Source organism: Impatiens glandulifera, chromosome 1 (genome assembly GCF_907164915.1).
Source record: "Impatiens glandulifera chromosome 1, dImpGla2.1, whole genome shotgun sequence".
NCBI lineage: Eukaryota > Viridiplantae > Streptophyta > Magnoliopsida > Ericales > Balsaminaceae > Impatiens > Impatiens glandulifera.
Genome location: NC_061862.1, coordinates 23,860,394 through 23,881,024, shown reverse-complemented (window position 1 = coordinate 23,881,024; position 20,631 = coordinate 23,860,394). Strand labels below are relative to the sequence as shown.

The following is a 20,631-nucleotide window of genomic DNA, read 5'->3' as shown; positions in this document are numbered from 1 at the left end:
CAATAAGGTTGGACATCTAAAGAAGGATTGTACTAAATATTGTGCATGGCGCGAAAAAAAGGTACATTTCTTAATATGGTTTGTTTTGAAGTTAATTTAGCATTAGTACTTAGAAATACTTGGTGGTTAGACTCCGGTGCTACTACTAACATCAGTATTTCAATACGGGGTTGCCTGAGCTACCGAAAGCCAAGTGATGCTAAAAGACGTATCTTTGTGGGCGATGGAAAATCGGTAGAAGTTGAAGCAATTGGACACTTTAGATTGTTGCTTAGTTCTGGTTTCTATTTGGACTTAAAGGATACTTTTATTGTACCTTCGTTTAAACGAAATTTGGTTTATATTCGTTATTTGGACAAACATGATTATTCTAGTTTGTTTGGAAATGGTCAATTTAAGTTATCTATTGGTACTTTAGATGTTGGAACTGGTTCATTAATGCATTATGACAATCTTTATTTACTTGATACAATTGCTTTATATAATGAAACCCTGAATGTGGAATCAAGAGGTACTAAACGAAAGCTAAATAATAATAATTCGGGTACATTATGGCACAAACGCTTAGGTCACATCTCTAGAAATAGAGTTGAACGTCTTGTGTTAGATGAGATTCTAAATTCCATTGATTTTACGGATTTTAATGTCTGTATTGAATGTATTAAAGGAAAACAAACCAAAGATAGAAAATTGAATGCATATAGAGCTACAAAAATACTTGAGTTGATACATACGGATGTTTGTGGGTCGTTTCCGACTCCGTCTTGGAATGGTCAGCGATATTTCGTATCATTCATAGACGATTTCTCTATATATGCATACATTTTTCTTATTAAAGAAAAGGCTCAAACATTGGATGTGTTCAAGTCATTTAAGGTTGAAGTTGAAAATCAACTCAACAGAAAGATAAAGAAAGTTAAATCTAATCGTGGTGGTGAATATTACGGTCAGTATGACGGTTCAGGTGAACAACGTCCAGGGCCTTTCGCGAAATACCTAGAAGAGTGTGGTATTGTTCCTCAATACACCATGTTGGGCTCTCCAAGCATGAATGGTGTAGCAGAAAGACGAAACCGTACTTTACAGGATATGGTGAGGAGTATGGTTAGTCATTCATCCTTACCAAAGTCACTCTGGGGTGAAGCACTAAATACTGCAGCATACATTTTGAATAGAGTGCCAATAAAAGCAACGACTAAAACCCCTTATGAGCTTTGGTTAGGGCGAAAACCCAGTCTAAAATATTTCCATGTTTGGGGATGTCCAGTAGAGGCAAAGCCTTATAAGCCTCATATGGATAAATTGGACCCCAAAACAGTTAGTAGTTACTTTATTGACTATTTTGAATGATCAAGGGCTATAAATTTTATGATCCCAACTTAAAGTCAATTTTCGAGATAGGAACAGTTGTATTCTTTGAGGATGTTGAGTTTGGGTGAAGAATCAAATAAAGGATTTTGTCTTTGAGGAAGAGTTAACTTCTAATTTGGTTAACAAGGAGTTGACTCCTATTCCGAGTTGTATGGACAATGATCAAGATTCTCATCTGATCATTGATAATATTGGAATAATTCCAGAAAATTAAGACGATGTTGATCTCCCAGAGGTACAAACTCAACAACCTCAAGAAAAAAGTATTATTGAGGAACAAGAGCCATTACGGCGATCCACAAGAGTAAGGAGAAGTACTATGTCGGATGAATATGTATTTCTTCAAGAACATGAGGATAATCTTGGCATTATGGAAGATGATCCAATAAACTTTCATCAAGGCATAGATAGTTCTAATTCAGCAAAGTGGATTGATGTAATGAATGAAGAGTATAAATTTATGCAAGACAATAAAGTTTGGGAACTTGTCCCATTACCAGAAGGGTGAAGCCTGTTGGTTGTAAATGGATTTTTAAAACCAAACGGGATTCTAAAAGTAATGTGGAAAAGTATAAAGCACGTCTTGTGGTTAAAGGTTTTACTCAAAAATACGGGATTGATTATAAAGAGACTTTTTCTTCGGTTTCAACTAAAGACTCTTTTAGAACAATCATGGCATTCGTTGCACATTTTGATATGGAGCTACATCAGATGGATGTAAAGACAGCATTTCTCAATGGAGAAATTGATGAAACAACTTATATGGTGCAACCAGAAATCTTTGTGTTAGGAGATTCAAGGAATATGGTTTGCAAATTAAAGAAATTCATCTATGGGCTCAAACAAGCGTCTCGTCAGTGGTACCATAAATTTCATGAGGTAATTCTCTCATTTGGTTTTGGAGGGAATTTAATTGATGATTGTGTGTATCACAAATTCAGTGGGAGTAAACATATATATAATTTTATATGTTGATGACATTTTGCTTGCCTAAAATGATATAGGTTTATTGCACCAAACTAAGACTTTTCTGTCGAGAAATTTCAAGATGAAATATCTTGGTGAGGCCTCATTTGTATTAGGGATCCAAATACATCAAGATCGTTCTCGAGGAATTCTTGGATTGTCATAAATGAGCTATATCGATAAAGTACTTAAAAGATATGGCATGCAAGATTGTAAATTAGGAAATACCTCGGTCGCTAAGGGAGACAAATTTAGTCTTCAACAATGCCCTAAAGGAAATTTAGAAATTCAAGAAATGCAAAAGATTCCATATACGTCGGCAGTTGGATGTCTAATGTATGCTCAAGTTTGTACGCGTCTAGATATTGCGTAAATAGTTGGCGTATTAGGAAGATATTTGAGCAACCTAGGTTTGGATCACTAGAAGGCAGCTAGAAGGGTTATGAGATATCTAAAGAGACCTAGAAGTTACATGCTCACATATCGGAGGTTGGATGATCTTGAGATCATTGGGTATTTTGACTCTGATTTTGCGAGATGCCAAGATAGTTTAAGATCCACTTCGGGCATCAAATCAAGCAATATGGCTAAAGAATTTTGTCATTGAGCTGCGTATTTTTAAAGGGATTGAAAGACCCCTTAGGTTATTTTGTGACAATAATTCAGATGTGTTATATTTGAATAACAATAGGAGCTCGACTAAGTCAAAACATATCGATATAAAGTTCCTAGTTGTGAAGGAAGTGGTACAAAGTGGTCAAATTTCTATAGAACACTTGGGGTACAAACTCCATGATAGTTGATCCCTTGACAAATGGTATGTCGCCTAATGTCTTTCATGAACACACTACTAACATGGGTGTTTTAGAGATGAATGATCTCTAGGTTAAGTGGGAGTTTGTAAATTCAGTTGTCTTTCAGTTTGCTCTATGGATATTTGGGTAATTCAGTTTTCTGATCAGATAAAGTATTGTACGGTTTATTGCATTTTGTACAATAAAGTTAAAGTTTGATCTCACTAAAGTTAAGGTAGGACCAGTTGAAAATTGACATGAATAGATCACCTTGCATGTAATTTTTCATGCCACAAATTCATGATTAATCTATGTCATTTAGTCATATTGATATTTGTGAACATTGAAGGTTTATTTGTGATTGATACAACGAAGACCGCCTTGATTCTTATTAATATGATTAATGGACAAGATTGTTAATGTTCTCGAAATCGATGACAATACTGTGCACAATAAGGATATATTATTCATTTTTAAATATATATATGTCTAGTGGGAGATTGTTAGAATTTAAAGGGACATTTATATATTTAAATGGATATATATGGTCATTGATTATAATAAGTCAATATTATGTGATCTAAGGATGTTTGGGATTTGACTTAAGGACGTTATTGTTATGAATGCTAAATTGTGGATACCTTGCGGTATTTCTAATTTGATGAGAGGCCAAATTAGAAATTAGCGTAATGAGGTAGTTATGACGGTTATGGTCCCCAAAAGGCAGAAAAATTATAAAATGGAGGTTGGTTGATAATAAGAAGGAACTTATTTTTTTCACTCTCTCTCTCTCTGAATCCCTATCATCGGAGAAATAAGGCTAAATGATTTCTGTCATTTTGGAAGATCATCTCATTTAATCATGTCTAAGAATCCAGGTATATGTATTCCGCTTTTGTATTTCATATCTCAGGAACAAGAATGAAGATCTAAGGTATTATAGTTTATGATTTAAGTTTATGATGGAATTACTTTAATTAATTCCAACAAATTCAACTTAGGACCGATAGAATTAGAACCCGACAGACACGAGTCTGCATCGGAGTGGTTTGAGATAAATAATTTGGAACATGCATCAGCTCCCAAATTCAAATTCAAAAATTGTAGAACTTGTTTGTCTGAGTTTGGTTGTTTGTGTTTGTAATTCATGTTGTTTATTTGTAATTCATTTATTATTAACATCAAAGTTAGGAATTATCTAGATTTGATTCTTAAAACTCATTTCCACTTTTGGGGTTTTAATGAAATGACATTATGACGTTTTACAAAAAAAATATTTTAAAAAATATATATAATTATATATTCTTATTTATTGTTTTGTTTTTTACTTTCTTTTTGTAACGTTTGAACGCATATTGCGTTCTTTTTAATAAAAGTTTACCTTTTCAATATATATATGATTGGATAAAAAATCACATTAGTTATTTATATTTATTATATATAAATATGAACCACTGGTGAAAAAGGGGTCAAAACCGAGAGTTAAAACTCTCGGTTTTGACCCTATAACTTTCGGTGAAGACCCCTTACCGAAGGTTTTAGTAACCCTCGCCATCCCTCGGTATTGACACTCTCGGGACTTCCATAAAGAGAAAAACCGAGAGTTATATGAAAACTTTCGGGTTTTTCTCTTTGTGGAAAAACCGAGGGTTTTACAAGAACTTTAGGTTTTTCTCTTTTTGGAAAAACCGAGGGTTTTAAAAAGACCTTTCGGTTTTCCTCTTTTATCGAAAAACTGAGGGTTTTATAAAGACCTTTCGGTTTTCCTCTTTTTACAAATAACTTCCGGTTTTTCTCTGTGTGGAAAAACCGAGGGTTTTGCAAAGAACTTTCGGTTTTACCCGAAGAGGAAAACCGAGAGTTATTTACAAAACTTTCGGTTTTCCTCTTCGGTTAAAACCGAAAGTTTTGTAAATAACTCTCGGTTTTCCTCTTCGGGTAAAACCGAGAGTTTTCCACTAACTCTCGGTTTTCTCCTTTTCAAGAAAACCGAAAGTTATATTAAAACTCTCGGTTTTTACCCGAAGAGGAAAACCGAAAGTTTTGTAAATAACTCTCGGTTTTCCTCTTTAGGATAAAAACCGAGGGTTTGTCATATAACTCTCGGTTTTCTCTTTGGCTAAAAACCGAGAGTTTTCTAATATCTCTCGTTTTTTCCAAAAAGAGAAAAACCGAGAGATTTCAATATTACTTTCGGTTTTTTCCCCTAAATTTTTAAAAATGTGCGGATTATTTTGCTCGCAACCAAAACCTAACCAAAACCTGTTCAGCCAAACCAATATATTAATGATAAAAGAAATGCAGCATACATTAAACGATCACATTAATTGATCGTGAACATTACAAAATTCGAAACCAAACAAATATTCCGAACAATCTGTTATAAATTCAACTACTATAATGAAAACATGTTCATAATCAAAACAACCTTAGCTTGTGGGGGGAGGAGGTGGTTGTTGCCTCATATATAATTCGATTCTCTCCATTCTCGCGTTCATCTCTGACTTCTCCCTCTCCATTTTTTCAGTAATCTCTAACTTCTCCCTCTCCATTCTTTCCACAATTTCTTGCTTTTCCGATTGCAATTCTTCCATTTTCCGCCTTCTTTCTTCATCTCTCTTCTCCAGTTCCTCCAGCTTGAGCTTCATTATTTGATTCTCTTCTAACAATCGCTCATTGTTTCGCTGTGAACTGTTTCCACTACGACGATCCTCACGAAAGTGTGTGGGCCGGACGCCTGATCCCATTCCGAACACTACCCCGTGTTTTTGTTGTCCGAACACCCTCTCTGTCAATTCAAAATCCGATATTCCCGGTTCGTTACTAACAACCTCTTCCATCTCAGCCTGCACAATTCAAATAAAATATCATTTATATAATAAAAAACTAGGCATATTCAATTCACTTACAATTTTCTCTTGCACGTGTTCGTCCGGGACGGGTGTTGGGTTTTCTTGTGTCGGTTTTGGTGTACGGGTCCTCTTGAATACTTCAATTACAGACGGTGGCCGTCCCATTTCAATCGCCTGTTGAAATAAATGATTTATATAATTAATAACAATTTTTATATTAAGTTATTACAAATAATGAACTTACCAACTCGTCTTCAATTTGTGCAAACGGTCTACTTCCCGTTCGATGAGGGAATTTCAGATTCTTCCGGTTCTTCATATTGGTAGAACTGTGTCTCTGTATTTGAAATAACAAATGAAGTTAGATTAATTAATATCAACTTTTATTTGAATTATGAAACCGTACCTTAAACGTTTCTGTGAAGAAATGGTTGCGACACACAAACTCCCAATCATCTCGATTGTAGTCCGGTGGAGGATTAGCCAGTACCGCCGCCTCGTCTCCGTTGTGGACGCAGATATAATTCTTGTTCAAATCCGACCGCCATCTATCCCATATCTGATTGGCGTGTCCCAACCCCGTCGTTCGAAAATACTCAATGTCACCATTAGTCGCTTCGAACGGATCCTGAAATAAATAACATCCAAATGTTACAAATAATTATTTAATGACGTAATGTATAATCAAGTTATAAGTAGTACCTTGATAGCAATCCACAGTGAATCCAATTGTTCTGCACTTAAAGCCTTCCACTTGAGAAGACGGTGTGAGACGGCTGCGGGGTCCCGGATAATCGACCCCACATGTCTAGACCACCGTGTTCTTCCCACATCTGTACCGCCTGGCCTCCCATCCTTCTCTCTAAACATTAGAGGGATCCTCGTCCCCGCTAGCCTCTTAGACAGCGCAATAATCTGGTTCTTCCCCCGTCTCTTGCGGGCAGAAGATTCTTCAAAATTATCAAAATCTTAATTAAATATGTCAATCAATTGAAACACTAACTAATTTGTAAACGAAATACCTGTCGATGATGGGTCGGGAGTGGTCCTGTGCTCCTCCTCGTCATCCTGCTCCTCGATAGGCTCCTCAAGACCCTCGTCTTCAGCCTCATCGCTAGGCAGCCTCATCGTCTTCAGTCTTCACTTCGTCTATTTCCATAAACGGCGTGTTCAAGCATTTCACGCATGGACATTTCACGGTTTGTCGGGATGTATTCCTAACAGCATACTCGAGGAATTTGTCAACACCTTCCTCGTAATCTGGATGATCTCGACGTAAGGTCATCCAGCTTTTATCGGGTACTTCCATATTTCTAATAAAATGGAAAACAACCCGCATTATGAATTACTTATATTTGTCTAAATTAATTAGGCTTACATAATGTTAACATAATTTCTAACTAATCTATCATTATCCAACCAAAATTCCACATAAACAAACAATAATAAAACCTAACATAAATCTAACTGAAATCTAACATACATATATTCTAACATTATTTCATTCATACACATTTCAAAACAATAAATTATAATTCAACACGTTAATTTCATACACATTTCAAACCTCATCTAACCTAATCTAACATAAATCAAACATATTACCTAATCTAACATACTTCAAATCAAACATAAATCTCGACTTAAATCTAACATGAAAATCTAACATAAATCTAACATGAAACTAACCTAACCATATAATAAACCAACAAGAACTAACCTTGCACAAACAGAGCGACGAAGAAGAGCAGCGGATGTAGATCGACGGGCGGGCAGCGTGCGGCTGAAATTTCAACAATAACCAACATTAATATAACCAAATATTCAAACCAATAAATCTAACCAAATCAAACTCCAATCAAACTTTAATCTGACCAAAATGTTAACCTAAAATTCTAACCTAAACTTCAATCATATCTAACCTAAATCAAACATCAATTAAACAACAATCAAACCAACAAACATTCAACATAACATATATCAAATCAATCCAAGAAAATAGTCAATCCAAAACCTAAACTAACCAAAATCAAACATACTTTCAACCTAATCTAACATTATCTAACAAAATCATACAACCAAAATCAATATAACCTAAAACCAAATCCAACAACCAATTCAATATAATTAATCCAAAAACAAAATTCAACAATCCAAAAAGTAAATCCCAATCATACATATATCAAATTAAAAAACCTAAACTAATCCCAATCATACATATATCAAACAAATAACCTAATATCAAACAAAATCAACCAAATTCAAACTAAAATCAAACTACAAAATCATGAATCTAACTAAAATCAAACTAATATGATCTAAACTAACCAAAATCAACCAAATTTTCAACCCAATCAAACTAATATAACCTAAATTCAAACATCTAACCTAAAATCAAACAAATAACCTAATTTCAAACAAAAAACCTAAAATCAAACTACAAAATCATGAATCTAACTAAAATCAAACTAATATAACCTAAACTAACCAAAATCAACCTAATATAACCTAAAATGAAACAAATTGAACCTAAAATTAAACAAATATAACTTAAACCTAAAAAAAACTAACCTTTTGTAGGCGGCGGCAGCAGGCGGCGACTGTCTTCAATCGACGGGGGCAGTCTTCAATCACCGGCGTCGTCGATCCAAGCGTGGGCAGCGAACGGCGTCTTCGATCCGAGCGGAGGCAGCGACTTGGCGGCGGAAAGGGTTCTTCAACCTACAGCGGCGTCAATCGGATGAGGGCAGCGGGGCGGCGTCAATCGGATGAGGGCAGCGCTGCTTCGTCTTCGATTGAAGGATGGAGGACGCGGCTGTGCAGAGGCGGCGCGGAAGAAGAGCGAACGGGAGAGAGAAATCGGGGAGAAAAAAAAAACGGGGAAAAAGAAAGAAAGGAAAAAAGCGGGTTATGTTTTTTTAAAGGTCATTTCCGAGAGTTAATCATATAACTCTCGGTTTTTGACTATTAATTTCCGAGAGTTATATGATTACCTCTCGGTTTTGATCTTTTGATTAATTTCCGAGAGATATATTATTACCTCTCGGTTTTGATCTTTTGATTAATTTCCGAGAGTTAATCATATAAAACCCTCGGTTTTTATTTTTTATATTTTTTACAATTAAATTTAAATGCCCAAAACCGAGAGTTGTATATTAAACTCTCGGTTTTTTTTATATTTTTTACAATTAAATTTAATTGCCCAAAACCGAGAGTTGTATATTAAACTCTCGGTTTTAATATTTTTATAATTTATAAAAACCGAGAGGCTTTGGTAAATCTTTCGTTTTTTATGCATATTTCCGAAAGTTATATATTTAACTTTCGGTTTTACAACATGAGAACTTGTTAAATTATTTGGATTCTCACTTTCTAATAACGTTGAACAACATTAATTTAACATATTTGATATCCTTAAAACATTTCCCAATCCATATGATCAAACATTACACAAATACATAGGATAATCAAACATAAACATTCATATACACTTCTATATATAATCAAACACATTCATAAACATTTTAACATTAAAGACAATTTAAATTTTTAAAATAAAAACACACACTTGATTATATTACTTAGGAGTGTAGATTGGAAGGTAGAAAACCAAAGAATTTAACAATTTGTCAAGTGCTAATTCCGAAAGTTATATAATTAACTTTCGGAAATATCCATCAAAACCGAAGGGTTTATATAAAACCCTCGTTCTTGAGAAATGTAAAATCCGAAAGTTTATAGAAAACTTTCGGTTTTGATGGTTATTTCCGAAAGTTAATTATATAACTTTCGGAATTAGCACTTGACAAATTGTTAAATTCTTTGGTTTTTCACCTTCTAATGACCTATAACAATATTAATTTACCACATTTGATGTCTTTAAAATATTGCACAATCCATATGATCAAACATTACCTACATTCATAAGATAATCAAACATGAACATTCATATAGACTTCTCAATAATAATCAAACACAATCATAAATATTTGAACATGAAACACAATATTAATTTTTAAAATAGAACACGAAAATGATTATATTAGTTAGAAGTTAAGATTAGTGGGTTAAAAACAAAATAATTGAACAAACTAGGTAGTGTTAAAACTGAAAGTTATAAAATTAACTTTCGGTTTTGATGTGTATTTGCGAAGGTTTTAAATATATCTCTCGGTCTTGACCTTGATCAGAAGTTTTTTGGGAATTGTTAAAACCGAAGGTTTATTTGAAAACCTTCGGTTTTTACCCTTCCCGATACTTAGAAAAAAATCTGATTTTTTTAATGTATGGTCAAAACCGAAGGTTTATTTGAAAACCTTCGGTTTTTACCCTTCCCGATACTTAGAAAAAAATCTGATTTTTTTAATGTATGGTCAAAACCGAAGGTTTATTTGAAAACCTTCGGTTTTTACCCTTCCCCATACTTAGAAAAAAATCTGATTTTTTTTAATGTATGGTCAAAACCGAAAGTTTATTTGAAAACCTTCGGTTTTTACTCTTCCCGATACTTAGAAAAAAATCTGATTTTTTTAATGTATGGTCAAAACCGAAGGTTTATTTGAAAACCTTCGGTTTTTACACTTCCCGATACTTAGAAAAAAATCTGATTTTTTTAATGTATGGTCAAAACCGAATGTTTATTTGAAAACCTTCGGTTTTTACACTTCCCCATACTTAGAAAAAAATCGGATTTTTTTTAATGTATGGTCAAAACCGAAGGTTTATTTGAAAACCTTCGGTTTTTACCCTTCCCATACTTAAAAAAAAATCGGATTTTTTTAATGTATGGTCAAAACCGAAGGTTTATTTGAAAACCTTCGGTTTTTACCCTTCCCCATACTTAGAAAAAAATCTGATTTTTTTAATGTATGGTCAAAACCGAAGGTTTATTTGAAAACCTTCGGTTTTTACCCTTCCCCATACTTAGAAAAAAATCTGATTTTTTTTAATGTATGGTCAAAACCGAAGGTTTATTTGAAAACCTTCGGTTTTTACCCTTCCCGATACTTAGAAAAAAATCTGATTTTTTTTAATGTATGGTCAAAACCGAAGGTTTATTTGAAAACCTTCGATTTTTACCCTTCCCATACTTAGAAAAAAATCTGATTTTTTTAATGTATGGTCAAAACCGAAGGTTTATTTGAAAACCTTCGGTTTTTACACTTCCCGATACTTAGAAAAAAATCTGATTTTTTTAATGTATGGTCAAAACCGAAGGTTTATTTGAAAACCTTCGGTTTTTACACTTCCCCATACTTAGAAAAAAATCGGATTTTTTTTAATGTATGGTCAAAACCGAAGGTTTATTTGAAAACCTTCGGTTTTTACACTTCCCCATACTTAGAAAAAAATCGGATTTTTTTAATGTATGGTCAAAACCGAAGGTTTATTTGAAAACCTTCGGTTTTTACCTCAATATTTTAAAAAAAAATTGGTCAAAACCGAAGGTTTTCAAATAAACCCTCGGTTTTGGCGATGCGTTTTTTTTTAAAAAAAAGGTGAAAAGTCAACAAAACTTAATTATTTAAAACATATTAAACCAAACCAAACAAACATAATAACAATAATTCATAAATATTAAAACATAACGCATAAAATTAAATATTAATTGTCATAAACCCATAATAAATCCATAATAAATCTACAAATTAATTATTAGATGGGGTGGAAGGAGGGGGTGGTTGATTCAGTCGACTCCTCAACAAGACAAGTTCCTGTTCGAGATTCTCTAATCTCTGAGACATTTCGGCCCGGTCCGCTTTGATTTCACTAAGCAAACGACCTCTTTCGGCATCCCTTAATCGGATTTGTTCCATTTCTAGCGTCATCTTTCTGACCTCTTCCTCACGTGCCGCAATTTCTGATTGTGTTATCAGATTCTGGTAACACGGATGCAGTTTCTCCGGTGTTTGCCGAAGTCTCTTCCATGTCGAATCACCCATATCCTAAATGCATTTCAGATATATATGTATATATATATTAATCAAACAAAATAACGTAAACTAACATAAATCTAGATCTATAATATATATATATATATATATATATATATATAAACTTAAGAAATCTAAATCTTACAATAAACAAAACAAAAAAACAAATCAAACAAATTACCTGAAGAGAGGAGAAGAACCCGCGGCTTGGAGGAGGCAGGCGGCGGCGGCGGAAGAGAGAGAAAGGAGAAATGAGTGGAATGAAAAAGAGAAGGGTTAGGGTTTGTATTTATATAGGTTTAGACCGAAGGTTTTCATAAAAATTTCGGTTTTTATATTATTCAAAACCGAGGGTTTATTAAAGACCCTTCGGAAAAAACCATAACCAAATTTATAATTTTTTTTTAATGAGCAAAACCGAAGGTTCTTTGTAATACTTTCGGAAATGAAATTTTCAAAAAAGGCAAAACCGAAGGTTCTTTGAATAACCTTCGCAATTAAAAAACCAGGGATTTCAAAACCGAAGGTTTTTACAAAAACCTTCGCAATTAACCCACATCCAACACTTAGAATTTTTTTGAGTTTTTTGGGAGGGTAAAAACCGAAAGTTCTTTGTAGAACTTTTGGTAATAATTAATAAACCCGAAGGTTTTACACCCCTCTCGGAATCTATTTTTAATCCCGAAGGATTTGTTCCTCTTGGGAGTATTTAGGAGAGGTTTACAAAACCTTCGGGAAAAACCGTCGGTAAAAGTCCTTTTTTTACTAGTGAACAAAATAATATACATAATAAAAATAAAATATATTTATATAAAATTAATAATAAAAAAGAATATATATATAAATGAATAAAGAGAAATAATTTATAAAAAAATAGTTATTATTATTCAAAAAGGTAATTGTATTTATAAAATTTTTGTTTATATATATATATATATATATATATATAATTATTAATAAAACAATATATATTTTATCTAAGTAAAAATATATATTTATAAAAATTTAACCATAAAAATAATATATATAAATATATGATGAGAGATAAAATTAAAAAATAAATTAATTAGAAGTGAATATATATATATATATATATATATATATATATATATGAGAAAATTAAATTTTCAAAATTTTAATTAAATATATTATATAGTCTTATTATTATGTATTATAATTCAATTGCATCACCTGAAAAACAAGAAAATTTGTTCGTCAATTGAAATATGAATGACATGATCGACACGGTCGACACATCACAATCGATGGCACAATCGGCATGAACGGCACAATTGACACGAACGGCACAATCGACACAAACGGAAAGATTCGCGAAGTAAGTGACGCTAACCCTAAATCTCTTATAATTGCGTCGATAGCTTTTTTGGACGCTTATTTCATGGTTGCGAGTGTATGTTAGTTATATAATCTTGGGTGTTCTCGAAAAGTTGTCTTTCGAATAAATTTAAACGCTAAATCTTTAGAGTTTCTGAATTGTCATGTTTCTGCATTTACTCTACTTTATTACTGTGTTCTGTTCTTCATCAATGGGGAAAAAGAACAAAAATAAGGCGAAAGAAGTAAAAGACTTTCGGCTCTCAGCTCGTCAAAATATTCAACCACCTCAAGAATGTTGATGCCGAACGAATTGAATATGTTGGTGCAGTAGCAAAACGCATTCAAGCTGCTAATTGATCTGTTAAAATGGGGGAAGGGAAGGTTGCGGTCGGGGCAGTCGAACTGGAAGAAAGCCATGTCGAGGAGGCTGGGAAAGACTTTTCTTTGACTAAAAGGGGAATCTTAAACTCTGTATATTTTGTGTACTTATGTTCATATAAATATAAAATTTACTTTTAATTTCCGGATCTTATGACTTAGTTTTAACATCATCAAAAGGGGGAAATTGTTAGATTAAGTTAAATGAAAAAAAATGAAAAATTAATTAAAAGAGAAATAAATAATTAAGTTGAAATAAGAAAAATGTTTCTAATTGATTAAAATGAATTCAGAACAATAGAACTAAGTTTAATCAATACGACATAGTTTTGATGATGAATTCATAAGTGAATAAAACTAAGTTGTGCAAATATTTTATGCGCAGGTACATCTCAAGTGACGCTTTGTTTCAGCAGCAGTCTAAAGAAGCGCGAGTAGACGCTTTGCTTCAGCAGCAGTCTGAAGAAGCGCGAGCAGATGCCTTGCTTCAGCAATAGTCTGAAAAAGCGCGAGCAGACGCCTTGCTTCAGCAGTCGTCTGAAGAAGCGTTCGCTTATCTGCATAGCTCATCAGCATAGCAAACAATAGTGTCCTCTATCAGCAGTCTACCAAGTCAGCTTAATACGCCAAAAATATATAACTGTCACGTACATAATTATTCCACTATCCCGCGTTGTACCTTCCAATACACCACGTTCTACCGAATATTCCGCACTACAATCCGGTACGCCATGATCCAACGAATATATTCCAATGTGTACTATCATGTACACCTGGAGACAACCATTAAAAAGCTAACACGTATCCAAAAATCAAATTCGACCGTTGCTACGTTTCAAAGATAAAAGAGCAGCATAGTACAACGGTGAATGTCTCGCTTCCAGAATTCTTATTTACTAGATCTCTTATGCGCGTTTGATCTCTCTCTAGCTCATCTTTCTTAAGTGTATTATGTAATTCACTATGGTAAGTTGAGAGATAATTTATTATTTTACCTAAGTGTATTTTCAGTATTGTAAGTTGAACAGAACGTTGTTTGTTCAATGGAGTGATAGTTAGGAGTTTAGAACAAGCAGGTGTTAAGTCATGTATTTTGACTGGGTTTATGTAGTCGTTATACAAATCAAAGTCATCTAGTGAAATCTTTCTGAAAACAGAAGAAGGGGTGATGTAGAAGTTTTATCTCCGAACATAGATAATACTTTGTGTTATTTCCTTACTGCATCTTACAGTCGATTATTTGCCGCTGCAAATCTAGCAAGTACTTTTCGTACTTGAATCCTTTCAAGAGCTTGCTACAATTTGTTGATGAATAGAAACAGATTTTCATCTCTAACAAGATTAAAATCGAATTGAAAGTGATAATTAGCACAACAATATTCAACCCCCTGTTCTATTGTTGTCATCGATCCTAACTTATATATACAAACACAAAATTATAATATTATTTTAAAAATTGTAAGTGGTCTAACGGTTAAATTGTTCACATTTCATACTTAAGACAATGGTTCGAATCTCTATAAAAGTAATTATTATATGTAGTGTGAATTTGGCTTGGACAATATAATATATATAAGGGGAAGTACTTGCGCGAATAGTCTTAGATAAACACACATTGGTGAGAAAATTTAAAGGTTCGTTCACATAAGGAATGTCGGTTTGAGTAACGCAAACATTGGTAAGAAAAACCTAAGAATTCATCAACAGAGTGTGAGTTAGAGCTTAAAAGAATATCGGCTTGGTTTGAGTAACGCAAACATTTGTAAGAAAAAATCTAAGGATTCATCCACGGAGGGTGAGTTAGAGCTTAAAAGAATACCGGCTTGAATAAGTTCATAGTGATAAAACACAATGAATTATTCACGGAGGGTGAGTGAGTGCATAAATTCATGCTGAAATGTGTAATCGAATGTTTATTCTTAAAGACTATAATGTTTGTGCACATAGGTGAGTCAATGTCTAAAATCATGCCAAAAGACGTAATTGAAAATTTATTTTTATTAAATTTTAAAATATATTTAATTAATTATGTTAAGTTTTGAAGTGATTTAGAAATGTATTTGAAATTTACTTATTATAAAAAAACAAATTAAGACACTTAAAATAATCATTAATATTATTATTTAATAAAAAATAATAATTATATATATATATATTAATTGAAAATAAAAAAAATGTTTGTTAAAATTAAATTAGAAAAATAAAAAAAAAAATCTGGAAAACAAATTAATAAAAATATTTAAATTAAAAAAAATATATATATATATAATTAACTAAATAGATTAAGTTTAATTTTATTATATATAAAATGTTATATATATTTGGAAAAAGAATATTTATATTATATATTAAGATTTATATATATATAATATTTTTTTATCAGTATAAATTTTTTATGATTTATATATAATATATATATATATATATATAATTATTTAAAATGTAAGTTACAAAATATATATTTTAATATAAAATTAAAAAATTATTTTAAAAGTCTTAAATGATCTAATCGGTTAAAGTTTAAAGTTTTCGCATCTCATAATTAAGAAAAATAATTATTATATATGATGTGAATTTGGCTTGAACGATAACATATATTAGTATATGAGAGAAGTACTAGCGCAAATAGTGCTAGATAAAGTGAAAGTGAGAATGTCGGTCTAAGTCAACACATTAGTGAGAAAACTTAATGGTTCGTTTACATTAAATAACATAAAAATATGTGAGAAAACCTAAAGGTTCATCCATGGAGGGTGAGTTAGAGCTTAAAAGAATGTGAGCTTAAGTAATTCAAGCATTGGTGATAAAAGACAATAATTGTACATGAAGGGTGAGTTAAGGCATAAGGTTAATGCTGAAGGGTGTAATCGAATGTTTAAGAATGCATTTTAATAACTATAAGATTTGTCCACGTACAAGATGATGTTGAATTATTTTTATTAAATTTTAAAATATATTTAATTAATTATTTTAAATTTGAAAGTAATTTAAAAATGTATTTGAAATTTACTTAAATTTTAAATTAAATGAAAATTTTATTTGAGACTTATTTCAATTTAAGATCAAATAATAATTTTTTTATTATTATAAAAATAAGATATTGTATGAATTTTTTTTATTATTATATTAATTTTAAATATTATTTAATATTTGTTCAATTATCTAATATAATAATTTATTATTATGGAAAAATAAGACAAAATAATTTTTTATCATCACATATTTTTTATATGATTATATATTTTAAGTTTCTTATAAAAAAAAATATTCTTTCTCAAAATTATCACTAATAAATTAAAGTTTATCTCTAATAAATTAAAATTTATTTAAATAAACCAAGATTGATTTAAACAAGCTCCAAGTCTATGAAAATAAAATATCAATTAGGGAGGGAGGGAAGAAGAGTCAGAAATAGAAACCAAAATACAACAAATTTATAATGAATATACAGGTGAGTGAGTGCGTAGAGTAGTGTACAAATAAATTTATATTAAAAATAATAATAATGGTCAGTGTCTGGCAAATTTTGCCAAATCATTTTGTTTGAATTAAAGGGGGATGGGATATTACTAACTATAAAAAGTATTACAGACAAAGGTGCTGCTGCTGCTTGATTTCAACCAACAGCCAAATACTAACTAGTATAAATGAATATTAATTACTAAGGTATTTGTATTTTTTTTATTTTGTGAAAACGCAAACCCATCTTCACAGTATTTGTGTTTGTTATAACTGGAGGCAGCTTCTGAAGAGTCGGATACCCTATGACAACAAACAATAAAAACTTTATATATTGACATCAATATTCAATTCAATTCAAAGAAAAGTTGTCAATGAATATTATTAACAAACAAGATAGATTACCTGAAGGGCAAATGTAACATCTGCTTCATCCACTTTTAGTGATACTTTTCTCAGTCTTTCTTCTCGTGATTGCCCAAGTTTAAGAAGCCCCTATAATAAATAAATCAATTATGGATTTTTTTTAACCAACTAATTAATTACTTTTCCATAAAAATTTACATAAATAATTGTTGGTGGGTCGCCTACCTGGTCACCTAATACTCTGCACATGCTTGACAAATCTGTAAGTCCCACTGCTGGGATGCGTATCAATTTGCATATCTCCATGTAAGATTTTATCACCTGAGAATTCAATGATGATCAACTTCACATTACAAATTCAATTCAATTCAATGATCATCAAACGGAGAATTTTAGTTTAGTTTACCTCCCCTAGAGTTGTTTCCTTCTTTCCCTTCCGGAAAAGTTTTACAGCAGAACAAAGCACAATCTGATTCATCACAACTATGTCAGAAAATTCACACTTTCATAACATAAATCACAAATATGTATCATGTATGTATGTAACCTGTTGATGTTGTGGAAGTGACTGTATAATATCCACTACTGGTGATTTGAATGCTTTTGACAACGCAACAGCCATATGATCAACTCTTACAAGACTAGTAGTTGGGAGAGCTGGAGCCGTCAATTGATTTGGACAAACATTCTCTCCCGATTCCATATCAAGGTTTGGATTGGATTCAGTCAACTCGGCTTCCAGTATCTCAATTGCAGTCCTGAGATTGTTTGTGAAAAATAGAAGAACCTTTAATTAACTGGGATTTGTGTGGTTTTTCTTATGATGAATCACAACTTGTAACAAGTATATCTTTTACTCTTATTAAGAGAATATACTACTTAATACATAAGAAATACAAAGAAAATTAATTAACCTGCAAATACACAAGGCTCTTCTCATATCTCCAGATGCAGATGCAACTTTCTATCATGTTAAAATATAGAACAAATTATGACCTTGCAATATATGATCATCAGTATAATTTATCCAAAAAATAAAAACTTAGATTATTCTTACTCTAGCACATAGTTCTAGAGCTTGTGGTTGAAAGGTATTGTATGGAAGCTCCTGTTACAGGAAACAACATTTTAAAATAAGGAAACATTGCTAAAACAAGTATTAAATTAATATCATCAACCAAAGGAAACACAAACAATTACCATTAACCTCTGCTGGAGAATCTTGAGAATCTGATCCTTAGAGTAGGCTCGGAAAGTTATCACCACTGGCTTGCCTGAAACAATTTGTTTTTATCATAATCAATACTAGTTAAGGATCATGATAAGAAGTTGCGCAAGGGGTTTTACACACAATTTAATGACTGCAGTCTTGGGAGAAACCTATCAGCTAGATCGATGGCATTGGCTACTCCTGTAAAAGCAAGTGCAAAATTAGACTTCTCAAAAACAAAGAACTTGACAATTATATATCAGAGAATCAAGAGAGCATAAGGCAAACAACTCATCAACACTGTACCTATCAATATGCATTTTGAAAATGGGTATGTTGTGAGCATAAAGAGATCATGAAGCACTGCTCGATCTTTTGTAATTAAATAGTCCAACTCATCAGCAACAATCACTCTGTGAGCAATAGAAATACGAGTTTTAGATATCGTTTCAGACCATTGTGAGCAATAGAAGACATATGAAGGTGTCCTTACAACGACTTCATGCCAATAGTAGACTGCTTCTGGCTATACAAGCTCTGAAGATGCTGGAGAGGTGAAACGGCACTCTTAGTTTTCCTTTGCGGTTGAACTTTATCAAGTATCTGTTAATAACACTAGAGTGTTAAGTAATCATGGCACAATAATATTGTGATCAAAATGGAGAAAAGAATCACCATCTTCTAACCTTGCTGAAAATCTCAGTAGTGCTTGTTAGAGTAGTACAGCTTATAGTTAACACATCAGGTGATACAAGTCCTGCCTAAGAATCGCAGCGGTTACAAAATTAGCAACAACAAAAGTATGATATGCATAAAAGGCAAGACTATAATTAACTAGTAAAAACAGTTCTTCAATTGAAAATAGACCAATAATGAAACTTGGATCAATGTAGAAACAATCGGCTTACTTGATTTCGCCAATCAATTACAGATTCTAGAACCCTTTCCATTGACCAAGATTTACCCGTGCCTGGGCATCCGCATACATACAAACTTCCAGCCTTTTCGTCCTCTATGCATATCTTGCAGAAATCAATAATCCTAGTTTGCTCTTGTTCCCTACACACAATCGTGGTAGGAGCCTTTGATACATGCAGTGTTTCCTTCAATGCACTCATCTGTTCCGGATCTGCTATGAGATTCAAAAGATTCAATCAAATATTTATCAAACAGTTTTATGAAAACTATATATATAAGGAACATCCGCTTGCCTTTAGGATTCCATTTCTGTTCATCTACGCTGATATCAGACATTTTTTGCACTAGCGATTTCTTTGATTTGATGATCTTACATCCTGACTCGCTCTCAATTCTCTGCAGATAACCGTCAAACGACTTAAGATAAAATTGGCAGAAATTGATTCGGTTTCCTCAATTTGTCTATAACAAACATAGTCTCCGTAATCATGATTCATGATTCAATAGATGAAAGTAAGAGATGATTAACTCACCGGAGAAGCATTTACATGGCTATTCGGACTATCGTTGACGAATCGACGTGGAGATTTCCACTTTGTCGGAGTGCACTGGTTCGGATTTTGCATAACCGCCGAATCTGACCGGAGTCTTCGTTTGAGTGGACTTGAATCATTCAGAACCGCGACAGCGATATCATCGGTATCTTTAGATTGCAAATCCCCGGCGAGAAGCGACGGAGTGCTTGAGGCGATGGATGGCATTTTCAGGCGGTTGGAAACTGTAATCGCGCGATGTGAAAGGCGTTAACGATGGAGAGGGTCTGTTGTAATAGGCAATGCGAGCCAATATATATACTTTTTGTTTTAGCGGGAATATTTTAGCCGTTTGAAATTCATTTTCGCGCCATTTATTAATGTACGCGTATACATTAATATTTAAAATAGTCTCAATTATTTTTAAATTTATTTGATAAAAAATACAGTTACCATTACAGAGACAACCCACCCCAAATTTTTATTTATTTTTATATATAAAGCATCAAATAT

General features: G+C 32.5%; 1 protein-coding gene across 1 annotated transcript; it reads right to left on the bottom strand.

Moving 5' to 3' along the window:
* Positions 1 to 17,104: 17,104 nt before the first annotated feature.
* LOC124921435 (cell division control protein 6 homolog B-like) lies at positions 17,105 to 19,976 on the bottom strand. Its single transcript, XM_047462097.1, has 14 exons — positions 19,879 to 19,976; positions 19,576 to 19,796; positions 19,354 to 19,428; positions 19,161 to 19,270; positions 18,974 to 19,080; positions 18,809 to 18,868; positions 18,658 to 18,731; positions 18,515 to 18,565; positions 18,372 to 18,421; positions 18,005 to 18,215; positions 17,864 to 17,926; positions 17,683 to 17,778; positions 17,497 to 17,586; positions 17,105 to 17,394 (listed from the first exon to the last, which is right to left on the bottom strand). The coding sequence occupies exons 1-14, from the start codon at positions 19,919 to 19,921 to the stop codon at positions 17,359 to 17,361; spliced, it is 1,287 nt and encodes a 428-aa protein (XP_047318053.1). The 5' UTR covers positions 19,922 to 19,976; the 3' UTR covers positions 17,105 to 17,358.
* Positions 19,977 to 20,631: the final 655 nt, after the last annotated feature.